This window comes from Lepisma saccharinum, chromosome 1 (genome assembly GCF_977018435.1).
Source record: "Lepisma saccharinum chromosome 1, izLepSacc3.1, whole genome shotgun sequence".
Lineage (NCBI taxonomy): Eukaryota > Metazoa > Arthropoda > Insecta > Zygentoma > Lepismatidae > Lepisma > Lepisma saccharinum.
Window position 1 is genome coordinate 24,189,834 of NC_139229.1, and position 14,557 is coordinate 24,204,390.

Below are 14,557 nucleotides of genomic sequence, written 5' to 3' on the forward strand. Positions count from 1 at the left end.
CAGTGCCATCATATATTCAGTTTTCCACACACAAATAAGATTAATTTTAAGAAATTAGACGTGTGCATATAATTTCTTATCGTCATCATTTCCCAGGTGAACAATCAGATGCCATAGAAGACTCGGGCCCGCCCTTGAACAAAGAGATACCGGATTCGATTCCGGTATGAACTGTATACATGAGATGCCTAGCTTGAACTCATTGCGCACACATTTCATATTTGCACTGTTCCCAATACTTGTAAACCTGGTTCCAGCACTTTATATCTAAAACCACGGAAAAGGGTTTCATCTACTTCTCATTTTTTTCCCCAGCAAATTTACAAATCTAAAGACTAATAACATTGTTCTTGGTGTATAAGCCATTAAGCTAATGAGTTCATTCTGCATTTAGTTTCCCGAATAATGGCTGTGTATTTCGCTTTAGTTTCCCGGATAATGGCTGTGTATTTCGCGAGAGTATATCCGTAGACTGTTGGGGGCTACAGAAGAAAATTATGTTCCTTTCCAATTTATTGATTGATTGAGTTGGTGTTTTAAGTCCACTTTATACACAGTAAGGCTAAGTCCACTTTATACACAGTAAGGCTAATCGGGACTGGTTCTACAGTGTAAAGTGGGATCCGAACCACTATGAACATCCACCGGGTATCGAACCCGGAACCCCTTGATTACAAGGCGACGATGCTACCATGCGACACCGAGGAGGCCCTTGATCCTTTTTTTCCAAGACTATATATATATATATATATATATATATATATATATATATACACACACACACACACACATACATATATAATGTATATATACAGCATAGGCCTATATGGTGTATAAATAGTTTGTTAATTTATAATTGTTTGATATAAAAAATCTTACATTTGGACCCCCCCCCCCCAAACTGATCAACCTAGCTACGTCCCTGGCCAAGCAAAATACTTTTGTTGTGGCAGCCTGCGATGCTTCCCGCGAGTCCTCTGCGGGAACTTGCTAGACTCTATTCTTCCCATCTGTTTTTGTTTAGCTTCATAACCAACGGCACAAGAACGCAATGCGATGTGTAGAACGTTGAGCAGTGTTGCCACATGAAGGGAAATTTCCCTTTTTGAAGGGAAATTTGGAGCTAATTTTAAGTGAAAAGGGAAAAGGGAAATTCGATGAAAAATAGCGAATTTTCAGGGAAATTTTAAGACAGACTAAACATTAATTATATTAAACATTATAACAGATTCCAGTTTTGAAAATGAGAACTTATTATTTTTTTTTATTTTGTCATATACTTTGTTCTGAGAGGAAGGGTGCAATTTGGGTTGACCCACATCTGGCTACCGTTTGGGGCCGGAGGTCTTTGGCCATTCACCCTTATGGGAGTGGGAGTCCGAGGGTATTGTTTATTTAAGCTTTCCCCGGTTCTCTGAATTTTGCCTCAAACACTACACGTGTAAACCATAAAGTTATCTTTGTCGCAAACCTATCTTTACTTCAGTCTTCATTGGACACCAAGGAATATATTGGACACTGGGTGGGTTATTCGTCGTGTGCGTGTGTTCGGTGGAAGGCTGTGCCCGTCTTGGACGACGGGAGAACAAGGGAAGCAAAGGCTCCAGAATATATTAGAAAACGTCGTGGAGAATTATCGGAAGATGAAAAAAACACCGCGGAAACAAGTTAAAAAACCGTGCAGAGTGGCAAGAAGTGACCAACAATGGATTAAATTTTAATAAAAAAAACTTGCTGTGTTTTAGAAGTTTCCACCTAATATGTGAAATTTACCAGAATAGAACATTTGCTCAGGTATGTACTATATATCTTTTTTAATAAAACGCGTATATCCATGCGCCGAACTTAACATTTTTATGGGGAGGTAAAAATGTGATTTTCCACACAAACTCTTCATACGTGCGCCTTACTAGAACAGCATTTTGTGTAGAATATTTTTAATTTTCTTCTGATGGTGTGATGAAGACAAGGGGCATTGGCCTCCCTAAATCCAATCTGTTTGTGTGTTTTGCTTTTTACTGATGAAAATCTTCAGTTGCCAACTATAACATAGTTTTAGCTTTCATCTCAAAACAAAAAATTGGATAAGAAATAAAATCTAAATCTTCCAAAAAAACATTTAAAAGTTGATTTTATTGTTTATTGGTTTGGTTTATTTTACTTCCCTTTTCTGCCACTTTTGGCTAATTGCAAAGATGGGGATGAGTAATGATATAATGAAATTTATGAATGGACACTTACAAACATCCATGCCCAGGCCGGGATTCGAACCCGGTACCCCTGGCGTCGTAGCATTTAAAAGTTAAATTGATTAACATTTTATACATACATACGAACATGGGTCAACGATAATATTTAATTATTATTATTAATAATAATAATAATTCTTTAGATGAAGGGAAAAAATGGGCGAAAAAGGGAAATTTTACCCCTTGGAAAGGGAAATTGTGCTTACAGATTGTGGCAACACTGACGTTGAGTCGTTGCCAGTTGGCAGATGATTTCGACATGCAAAAGACGGAATCGTACTTGGCGAACTCGGCGCTAGAGGCGTTGTGATTGAAACAAAATAAATATGTTGAACACTCGAAACATGATGATTCTAATGATCCATGACGTTTTATGTTGCAAGATGTCGGAATGAAATTTCACTGAAAGGCTGCTCTGAGGTTTCAAGATAGATGCCCTTCACTTCAAAGAAACGTTGCCCATTATCACCACCTTCTTGGTCTTCTGGTATAGAGAGGAATGAATGTCTGGAGCAAGTAGTGACACGAGACGGCTCCACCAATGAACACGCTAAAGGGAATGGGATTGCGTGGAGGGGGAAGAGACTGCAGTATACCAGCCTTCGCAGCAGCGTGTACTGCTTCGCTCAACCTACTCGATTTCCCCTCGTTTTCTGCCGTTATGCGCAGCCTTGCTCCAGAGATACATGGGACAGAGTATATGTCCAGGGGGGGGGTTTCGCCCCGGGTGTCGAGGTAAAGATTGTTGATTGCATTGTTGTTTTCAAGTCCACTTTATGCACATATAGGCTAATCGGGACCTGGGCCTGGGATCCGAACCACTATGTGCCTCCTCCGGGTATCGAACATGGTACCATTTGATTATATTGCGATGAAGTTATCACTACGCCATCGGGGAGGTCTCGAGGTAAAGATGGAGCCGAAGAAACAAGAAGGGAAAAAGTTGAATAAAGGCAAATATCGTGTGGTCTTTTTAAATTAATACGTATTATTGTCATTCACAGAGAAATAGGTCTAAGTATTTGTGCTCACTTATTTCTTTGAGAGTCATTGCTTATTGCTTTAAAACAATTGTTACTCTATTGACTTGCTTTATTTTACTTCGCTTTTTGTGCCACTTTTGGCTAATTTGCGAAGATGAGGATGAGTGATGATATGATGAAATTTGATGAATGGACACTCACAATTATCCATGCACGTAGCACGATGTGCTAACCACTCCGCCATGGGGTCGGCAAAACAATTGTTGCATATGTCTTTTTGACGATGGTGTAATTGGCGTTTTGAAAGCTGAAGATGCTCAAAATCAGAAATTCGTGTTTGGTGTTTTGATAAAGTGATTATGAAAGTACTTGTATATAGAGCCTACTACGAGTACATCTGCATTAAGAGACATAAAAATATTCTCAGAATTTATTAATGTCACTTATAAAATAATACTTCATTGCCATGTTCTATGTAGATATTATAGTAATTAACAATTCTCTGTATACGTTATAATTGCACAAAAACGTGTTGTAAATTACCCTATAGAACAGATCAGATAATGCCAAAAGCGCATTTCGAACAAGAGATTTGTATTATGTAAGTTAGAAGAATAGTGTTTGTTCCAAGCAAAGGACGGTGAATTCGTTGTAGGAGATCCCAAAATCTATTCTCGACCCGGGCGCAGAAATCTCTAGTTACGGCTCGGGCCATGTATAATAAAAATGAAAGGTTTTATATGTACAGGGTCTCCAAGAAAGAATGGTGAATTTTGACGAGAGAGACAATGAAAGTGGGTTTATGTTCAACAACTCAAATACTTTCTGCACAGGTGACGCACGTTCCGCCGGCAGCGTCACTAAGCGTTGGAAGAAGCAACTATGCTAACGACATGTTTAAGATCATCTTTCAACAAGATGGAGCACCGCCTCACCATGCAGCTGATGTGTGGCGTGCATCAGATGTTAGTTTTCCAGATATGTGGATCGGGAGACAAGGACCCATCCCGGGGCTCCCAAGAAGTCCAGACCTTAACCCATTAGGCTTCTTCATTTGATACCATGTCAAGAACATTGTTTACAGCGAAACAAACCATTCACAGTGTCAACTATCTCAAAAGATGCATCAGAAAAACACTTGACAGCATTATTCCAGACTTTTTTTTTAGAGTTTGAACTGAAATTAAACACCTGTATGACTTTTGTCGTGCTGTCAACGGTGCACATATCGAATCCTACTAACGGAAATGCTGTCCAGACTGTTATTTATTTCTGTTGCTAATGCATCTGTCACCTCATCGTATGAAGTGTTTGAGTTCCAGCATGTAATAGATTCACTTTGCTTACCGTATCAATCACAATAACCTCGCGAAAAATCACCATTCTTTCTCTGAGACCCTGTAAGTGTGTGTATGAACAATCAGTTTGGAACTTTTTAATGCAGAGAGAGAGGGGGGGGGGGTAATCATGTCCTCGAGTGTCAGAAGCAATAAATTTGTTTTGAATTAAAACAAGATGATAGCAACGAAAGCATTGACTTGTACAGAAATATATAATAACGTCTGATCTTTCTTTCCCATGTCTATCTTTCCAGATCAAAACGTACATGTACATGAGTAAAATTTTTAAAAAAAACATAGGTCACATAATACACTAAGGCAGAATTATTGAGTTAATCATTATTTTGTTGTCAAATCGGTTCAATATTTATAACATTTGCAACAGGGATCTAAAATTGGTCTCAGGAAATTAATATAATTTAAAGGCTTTTCTGGATTGTTTTATAAGCGAGTTTAAGAAGTCAGGATAGTAAATATCTGGTTCGAAACGTTTTATCTTCTAGTCCTAACCTGAAAGAAAAAACTATAGAAAGGGGCGATCGTGATTGTAGCATGCTGGTAATAATAATAAAACAACTTCAGGCCAGAAAAGCTGGTCTATTAGTGGACAATTCAATCAATACTTGCGTGAATGCCAGGTATGCAATCTTGAAAACATTTCCAAACACTTTTTATGACCGCGAAAGGTGCTGAAGCAAGTGAATTTGTTACAGTAAATAAAAGTTCTTCTTAGCAGATCGTGTCCCTTGTTTTTGCATGTATCCCGTTCCATCTTGGAAAGATAAGAGTCCATGGACGTATGGCACAAACGTCTTCTCTGTTTAGCAAATGAAACAATGGCTTACGAACACGCACACGCAATCTTGTGCATGTAGCAAGTTTCGACGAAGATAGTGGTACTAGTTTCTTAATCCCACTGCTGACAGTTCGCTTCTTACTCGTTTTTGTGCTGGCACATTTAGTAATTCATATCACGGCGCTACTGAAGACTTCGGGTAAGTAATAATCCTTGTTTTTGTACAGCGAGATGCATAAGTATTACCAATCAAATTGTCCATGTTCATTCTCTTTGTTTTCGAGAGCTTCGAGAACCGAAACAAAACGTTCAACAAGCTGCTGACAATATTTGCACTTGCTTCTGTAAAAATCAATACCTTAAAAACACGCAGGATGTAAGAGCAAAAATAATGAAAACAGACATGGACGATTTGCCGGGCAATGTTTGTGAATACCATTGTACACGATCAATCTTTTCTTCTTGAAAAACTTCTTTATCATACTTTTTAACGAATGGTATCGGCCGGATCTCGGTATCGTCTCGAATTGCAAATGCCTGTCTCCTTCTTGTTTTCATCTCGAGTTGTAAGTACAACTCTCGTTCTCGGTCTTGCCTCGATTTATAATCATGTCTCGTTCTCGTCTCGAAATAATGTATTTTAGAGAGGTTTTCGCTCAAGCGCCAAATAGTTCGCACGGACGACGCTAGATAGCGTACGGAATTGAGAGATTTTCGCTCTAGCGAATAATGCTCGAACAGATAAAACGAGCGGTATATACTCGCAGACGCGTATAGCCGTAATTTCTGTGTGGTAGTGGGTCCTCAAATATGGATCGTGAAGTGAAAGTCTCAGTGAAATTGAAACTTAAGTGAACATAGTCATCATCTCAATGTTAAAATGTAGTTTAGTATATCCTACCACTACACAGCGATATATGAAATAGATTATTGTGGGCTGAAACTGCCAAGGCGGATACTTTACACTACGATTATTCTCACATTAAAAATATAGGCCTTCCCGATGGCACAGCGGTAGCGTCGTCGCCTTGTAATCAAGGGGTCCTGGGTTCGATACCCAGTGGAGGCACAACGTGGTTCGGATCCAACTTTAAACTGTAGGTCCAATCCCGATTAGCCTTACTGTGCGTAAAGTAGACTTAAAATTCCAACTTAATAATAATAATAATAATAATGATATTAAAATATATATGCCATCTATACGCTCGAGCCTAGCACCCTCGAAGGTAGGAGACTCGAACGATTACGAGCGAGCGAAAATAGTCCCATACAGTACTCTAATGCACATATACGTATATAGTGTAATATAAATAACCATACAGACTTTCACAGAGCATAGTGGTCATTCAAATAAGCAAGATTTCCTAATTGCGTTTTTCCTGTTGGACACCACGTTTGAATGATAAGAGCCCTCGAAAACCTACTTTTCTTGTCAACATACTCAACCACGTACCACTAGTTGATTGTCCATGTAATTAATATGAACAAGATATATGTGATTCTGGCTTGGTATGTGTCAAGAAGTCGCAGAGAATAGTGCGTAGTCAAGTCTCGTTTAGATTATATCGAGGTCTGTCTCACTCTCACTCGAATTTCTTCTAAACCTTCAAATACTTTAATAGAGCAAGGGTAGATTTAGATAAACCATATATTCACGATCTCGGTTTTGGTACAGGGTGGGCGAAAAGTGTGGAACCACTCCTATAATAAGTAACAGGCTAACGCACACCAATCCAATGCTACGAAATGTGCTGTGGGTGAGGGGAGAACTACAACCGTGCTACCAAGATGGCTGCCATATTGAAAGCCGCCATCTTTGACTCAACCTCGTTTTCTTAAGTGGTAAAGTGGTCATGTGGCATATCAAAATGGGTTGGATTCAAGAGTTTCCTGACATCTCATCCTCTGCCGTCGGAACGATTAAGACACGAGAACAATCAAATTAGGATTTAAATTAACCATTTCATCATTTCACCATTCATCGTCATCATCGCGATTAGTTATTATTTGAGCCCCGGGTTCGATACCCAGTGGAGGCACATAGTGGTTCGGATCCAACTTTAAACTTTAGGTCCAGCCCCAATTAGCCTTACTGTGCATAAAGTGGACTAAAAAACGTCAACTCAACTCAGTTATTATTTCAAATGTAACAATGTTTTCTGACACTTCATTATGATATTTATTGTAAATTACATGGATAACCCAGGAGATATAAAAGCAACATGATTGCGTGGGAATGATTAAAGTTAAGATAAAACTGAACACATCATCGTGTTTCTCGTGAATTTCTAGCCCATTTTGATGTCGCGTGACCACCTTACCATTTAAGGAAATGAGTTTCACTCCAAGATGGCGGCCACCTTCGTAACATTGCGTACACTGTTTCCCCAACACGCACATCACGTTTCAGAACATTGGATTGGAGAGTGTCAGCTTGTCTTTTAAAAGAATGGTTCTGTACTTTTAGCTGATGACACAAAAAATGCTTGCGAATTATTAAAGATTCAATAAAACTGAACACATCATCGTGTTTCCCGTAAAATTCTAGCCCATTTTGATGTGTCACATGACCACTCTTTAATTTAAGCAAATGAAGTTTAGTACAAGATGGCGGATTTCAACATGGCCGTCTTGGTAGCCTATACGGTTTTCCCCCTCACTCACCCACATCCTATTTCGGGTAATTGGATTGCTGTATGCTCTTGTAGGAGTTCTTCCGGCACACCCTGTAGAAGTGATGTGGCTAGCACCACGTTCAGGCCTCTCCTGGGTAGTTCCCAGATACCAGATGAGGGGCTGAGTGATCTCAAGAGCTGCTTATACATGGCCACCAACAAAAAAGTCCAGTCCAGAGTTGAACCGTGGTCTTCTGTTCAAACGTCCTTTCCCTGAACCACACAGCTAAAGAATAAAAATAGAACAGTTGTTGATATATTCCATATTTCCCATTTGAAACGTTGCCAATAAAGCGCGGATACACTTTGTGTTGGTAACCATTACAAGCGTCCTTGTTTCAAAAGGAAGAAGAATATCTAACTCAAAGCCAATTCTGCTGTGCCATTAACAAGACCGTAAAACTTGGTCGCCCGTAACCAAACGATATGAAATTTATTGCCTAGAAAACAATGAAACAACGCAACCTTGAATTGTGTTTCAGTCCCAAACAATATTGTGGCGTTTGCCGTTCTGTTCAGATGTTTTAAAGGGAAAAGTAAGATGCTGCTATCTCAGCAAATGTCTTTGCTACGATAACGGTTGGTGTAATATAATGATTTCGTGAACTTAGCTTCATGTGACTGGAAGTTGTCTGTTTTCCTAGTGTACAAGGGCAAGGCTACGATTATGGTTTACACGAGACGCTATCTGGTAAGATTTTTCTATTTGCTTTTCGTTGTTCAAGCTGAATAGTGTGTAATGGGTGCGGTTCACAACAGGGTCTCCAGTGATTCCCAAACTGTGCGCAGCGGTGCCCTGGGGAGCAGTGGCTGGCTTACAGGGGCGTCGGGAAATGTTCCAATATTTTCACTGAAATGCCACTTATGTGCTTATTTAATACTTTTTACAGATAAAATGTTTATGAATTTGAAGTATGTGTTTATTTTTTAACTTAAGGCAAGCAACCTAACCACACTAACTGAGCGTTGCAAATGTTAGATAGGCTTACATTCTGACTTGGGCGCCACAGAAAAGTCTTCAAACACTGAGGGCATCGTTTAAGAAAACGGCGTTCCGGTTTGTGAAAATCTGGAACCGTCTCGTCAGAAACGGCAACGTATTGTTCAATATGCTGACCAAAGCAAAAATTTATTTTATTTTAAAACATAAATTAAACGTTACGTTTCAACCTTCTAGCAAGGTCTTCTTCCGACTCTGTACCAAATACAAATAATATAAGGTACAAAACAGGAAGATTATATATATACACAAAAATCACTCCCCTCCTGACATAAGATTATTATAAAGTGGTTTACCTGGAACATTCCTTTCCAGGTTTTCCAGCAGGTGGCCTTCTCTTGTCAACTGTTCTTTCACCTGACAGGCGATTTAGGTAAACATTTCCTTTCATCTGGAACGTGGTTGGACTCATCTTTTTCCTTATCTTTTCTTTCTTCATTCCTCTTCCTTCTTCTCTCCTCCCAAGGGGTCCCGGATTCGATACCCGGTGGAGACACATAGTGGTTCGGATACCACTTTAAACTGTAGGTCCAGTCTCGATTAACCTTACTGTGCATAAAGTGGACTTAAAACACCAATTCAATCAATCAATCGTTTGTCCTTCTTCGCTCTTGTCCTTTCCACTCTTTCTAACACCTTCTTCCATTCTTTGTTTGTCTTCAGTCCCCCATTCCAGTTCATCGTGTCTTCTTCCCCTTTCTTCTCTATTTCCTTGGCCTCCTTCCATTTTTAGTACTCTCTTCTCCCTTCCTATCTGCTTAGCCTCATCCAACTCTATGTCATGTCAGTAGTACAGGTGGCCCGGTTCTAAATCCTCATTTGGGGCTCGAATCATCATGTGGGGCTCAGTGTTGCCAACTCACCCCCCGAAAATTTCACCAACTGATATTTTGAAGCCTTTCATGGTGTATGTTAACCTCACAAGCAGTGTTGCCAACTCGGCGTAGCCTTTTATGGTGTATGTTAACCTCACCAGCAGTATTTCCAACTCGGCGTAGCCTTTCACGGTGTATAATTTTTTTAGCTTTTTTTTTTTGTGTGTGAGTGTACATGTGTTCGGGCGAGGCGTAGCTTTTTACGGTGTATGTTAACCTCACCAGCAGTATTTCCAACTCGGCGTAGCCTTTTATGGTGTATGTTAACCTCACAAGCAGTGTTTCCAACTCGGCGTAGCCTTTTATGGTGTATGTTAACCTCACAAGCAGTGTTGCCAACTCGGCGTAGCCTTTCACGGTGTATGTTAACCTCACCAGCAGTGTTGCCAACTCGGCGTAGCCTTCTTTGAGGCTTGGGTTTTTTTTTTGCCAATTTATTCAAAGAAAATTCTACTATATAATTTTTTACTGGCTAAGCTAACCTACAAATAGGAATTGGCAGCACTGACGAGGCTCGAATTATTATTTGACGCTTGAAACAAATCGCTAAATATAAAATAAAATAACAATGCCTATGAACCTGTTTGGCTTCAGGAAGCAAGCTATGGAGGCATTCGCCCAAAGTGCACCGTCGCCACCTGCGAGCTTGGACCTGTTGCCCTCCCTATTATCTAAACTCAACGGTTTGTTGATTATACACTTGAATAGCATCCTGACCCAGTACGACGAGGATGTGGGCAAAACTTTCTACATATTCAACAACAACTTGAATTATTACCAATTCCCCATCTCCGGCAAACTGCAGTTTGACATGAATCCCGAGAATAAAGGAGAGGCCAAAATTTCTTCTGGCAGGAACATCTATCGCATCAAACACGATAGGATGAACAGTGCCACCACGTACGATGTATCTGCTGGCGATCGTCTGTATATAGAGCTCTTGGACGACTACGACAAACTCATCCCTTTTTTCATAGAAATGAAAATTAGCTATCCTATAATAAATAACAATAATGCCTAACGATATTTTTGGCCACACGAAACGCGACGACCATGGCGACGAGCTTCTCATGCTCGACGTCAGGGTTAAAAAGCTGCGAAGTGATCTGCAGGCCCTACAGTCCACGCTCAACTCCAGCCTCCAGTCCGAGATAGCCAGCTTGCAGTCTCAGTGCTTGGACCCTGTACTCAAGATTGATGCAGAGCTAAAATCGCTGCTGCAAAAATACACCGACCTCGCGTCGATAGACAATCTCGACAAGCTGGCACTGAGTGTGGGCAATCTGCAGAACGAACTTCTGAAGCTGCAACAAACGCAAACCTCAGACGTTGAACAGCTGAAACAACGCTTGCAGGACCAAACAAGCAACATCCAGACCGAACTGCAAACTATCATCCAAAGCATTAAAACACAAGACGACTACGATCGCGTGAACGCTAGTATTGCTAAATTGCGCGAACAGTTTCAATCTTTCGAAATCCCTACGTTGGAAAGCATCAAGGCTGAGCTACAAACGGACGCTTTGCATGCGGCCATCAACGAAGTAAAAACTAAACTCCAAACGCTGGAGGATTTTATCGACAATTTACCGTCGTCTAGCGAACTGAACGCCATTGCCCGTAGCGTGGCCAACATCAAACTCCAACTTGAGACCTACGAGGATTTCGGGAAGCTGCAAGGCACCATAACCCATATTGAGGATGCTCTTGCTGTCATTAGAAATGATCTGGCGAACGTTCACGATGAGCTGGAAACCAAACTGCCGGGCATCAGGGATACACTGGCCAACGTTCAACAGCAAATCGCCAAACTGGAAAATCTGAATGCAGAATCCGAGTTGTCTCATTTCCATCACTTGATCGACGACATACAGACTAAGTTGGAAACCCTGCAACAATCTACTCCCACCCAGGATGACATAACACAACTGCAAGAAGGCATACGTGCTGCTGCCGATGCCTCTGAGTTGGACGCGGTGAAAAAAGCTTTGGAATCGCTCCAAAACACGGTAGCCACCCTGCCTACCTCTCAGGAATTGAAAAGCGTGAAGAGAACTCTCAACCGAATACTCAAATCCGACGACATCAAAAACATCCAATCCGAAATTGAATCGATACGGGGGTCTGTCGCGACTTTACCTACCAACCAGAACATCACAGAGCTGCATGAATTGTTTGCGGAAATTAGAACCCAAGTCCACGACCTTGTAATACAGAGCTCCAAGTTGACGCTTGTAGAAAGCCTGCAGCAGATTATTGCCAGCGTGAAAGAGCAAATTGGGAGTATCGAGGCAAGTCAGGAATCGACTATAGCTAATTTCAGCACCCAACTACATGACTTAAATGAAAAATTCAAGAGCCTTATTGTCGATGTAAAGATCAAACCAAACTACGACACTGTTGTTCATGCTATCGAGGAACACCTGGAATCGGTGAATGGTAGATTGGAGGATGTGGAGACGGAGGTTCGAACCAACGTAAACACTCTAAATGCCAGCATCGACAATCTCAAGTCTACGATTGTCATCGAACTGTACAGCATACCAAACAGAGAGTTCTCCTCCCCTTTCAATCCAGGTTACAAACTCTACATGTTGACTCCTGCAAAAGCTTATCATCAATTTTTCCTCGCTGGCACACTTCAGTTCGTCAAGGTTTCCTACTGGTCTTTGCCTCACGCAACCCACTACCCAATCATGACCGTGACGAACATTGGCGATGAGCCTAAAATAAGAGGAGTTGAGCTGGTCGATTTCACACACCCCGAAAGTCGCGAGACTGCCTATGCCGAAGATGCCACTCAAATTATCGACATAGAAATAGGTGACAAGCTGTATATAGAAAACCCAGCATTGTCTGCAGCCAGAAATCCCATCCAGGCTATATTCTTATTTTCGCACCATGTCTAGGCAGGGTATCGTGAACGAGCTGCATAAACCTGCACGACGAAACTACAAACGACTGGCGGTAGTGACCAAAGGCGTGGATGACCTTTGGCAGGCTGACCTTGTGGAAATGAGTAGCGGCAACCTAAAAAATTTACATAAAATCAACAAAGGATACAAGTATCTTCTTACTGTTATAGATACATTTTCAAAATTTGCGTGGGCTTTGCCCCTCAAGGCTAAAACAGGTGTGTGCGTAATGGAAGCATTCAAAACTATTTTCAATGAAAGTGGCAGGCGACCTCGATTTCTTCAAACGGATAACGGAAAGGAATTTTACAACTCGATATTTCAACAGTTTGTTCAGAAGCAAAATATTCAACATTACTCGACTTTCAGTCACATCAAAGCCAGCGTAGTGGAACGTTTTAACCGTACTCTCAAAACACGCATGTGGAAACGATTCACGCTTCAAGGTAACCACAAGTGGGTCAATGTGCTTCCGGAACTCGTAAACGACTATAATCACAGTTTGCATAGCACGATACGCATGAAGACTGCCGATGTCAGCAAGTCTGATGAGGCACAATTGATCTCTACTGTTTATTGCCCCAAGTACCGGCCCACTAACAAAAAACCGAAATTCAAAATTGGAGACCAAGTAAGAATTAGTAAATTTAAGCGCATGTTTGAAAAAGGCTTTACCAAAAACTGGAGTACGGAACTTTTCACTGTTGCTCGATTGTTACCCGGTAACCGTCACACGTATATAATAAAAGATAATCGCGACGAAATTTTGAAAGGGCGATTCTACGAGGAGGAACTCTCTAAAACAAAATACCCCAATACGTATCTTATCGAAAAAGTATTACGTAGAAAAGGTGACAAACTGTTGGTGAAATGGTTGGGACTCGAGGAAAAAAGTTGGATCGACGCAAACGAGGTGATTGTGTAACGGGTGCTTGGGATGTGGTGAGGCGACTACCAGATTTTCCCCCGGAGCGTCAGGCTAGGAAAAACGGCGAACTGTTGCCGGACAACATTCGCTGCCTTATTGTCGGACCTTCAGGGTGTGGGAAAACAACTTTACTTATTGATAATTTTCTTCTTGCTCCCGACTGGTTAGATTGGAAGAACAGGCACTTGTATGTTTTTTCCAAAAGTTTGGAGCAAGCAAAATATCAACAGCTGACAAAACTGTACGAAGGGCTGAGCATAGCTACTTTTGCCTCCGAAGTAATGCCACTAGACTGCTGCCATGAAAATTCGGTGGTGGTCTTCGACGATGTCATCCTGGAGAACCATAACGAAATTCGCAATTTTTTTACACAGGGGCGGCACAGAGGCATGGACTGCTTCTACCTTGCTCAGACTTTTTCTAAAATTCCCAAGCAGCTTCTCCGAGACAACGCTAATTTTATTTGCTTGTTTCGTCAAGACCACACCAATTTAAAACATGCTTACGATGATTATGTAGGCGGGGACATGAACTACAATCAGTTTTCCAAATTTTGCTCTTCATGCTGGAATCAAGATGATTTCGGATTCGCCACGATAGACATGACGAGGAAACCCAATGACGGAAAATACAGAAACAAAATAAACAACTTTCTAAACGTTGCGACGTTACAAGAAACGTCTTGACGTATTATAAATAACAAATGATGAAACGCAAACTCGCAGACGACAACTTGAAGCTGCGCGACTACCTGGCCAAACGCTTCAGGGGTTGGAAATCAGAGAATCGCGGAATT

At 41.1% G+C, this 14,557-nt stretch overlaps 1 protein-coding gene across 3 annotated transcripts in view; it reads left to right on the forward strand.

The window, feature by feature from the left end:
* The window catches only part of LOC145993750 (chitooligosaccharidolytic beta-N-acetylglucosaminidase-like), a 122,617-nt gene that overhangs the window by 9,941 nt on the left and 98,119 nt on the right, over nt 1–14,557 (forward strand). Inside the window, exon 1 of one of the 3 annotated variants that reach the window (XM_083129579.1) lies at nt 5,451–5,567. The exons of 1 other annotated variant lie outside the window; for it this stretch is intronic. Coding sequence is in view for 1 of the 2 variants with exons in the window: in XM_083129526.1 (XP_082985652.1) it covers nt 8,711–8,734 (24 nt within the window). In the remaining variant the exon portion in view is untranslated. Of the gene's footprint in view, nt 1–5,450; nt 5,568–8,550; nt 8,735–14,557 lie in introns of those variants that run through there. One more of the 3 variants, XM_083129526.1, reaches the window with a different exon arrangement.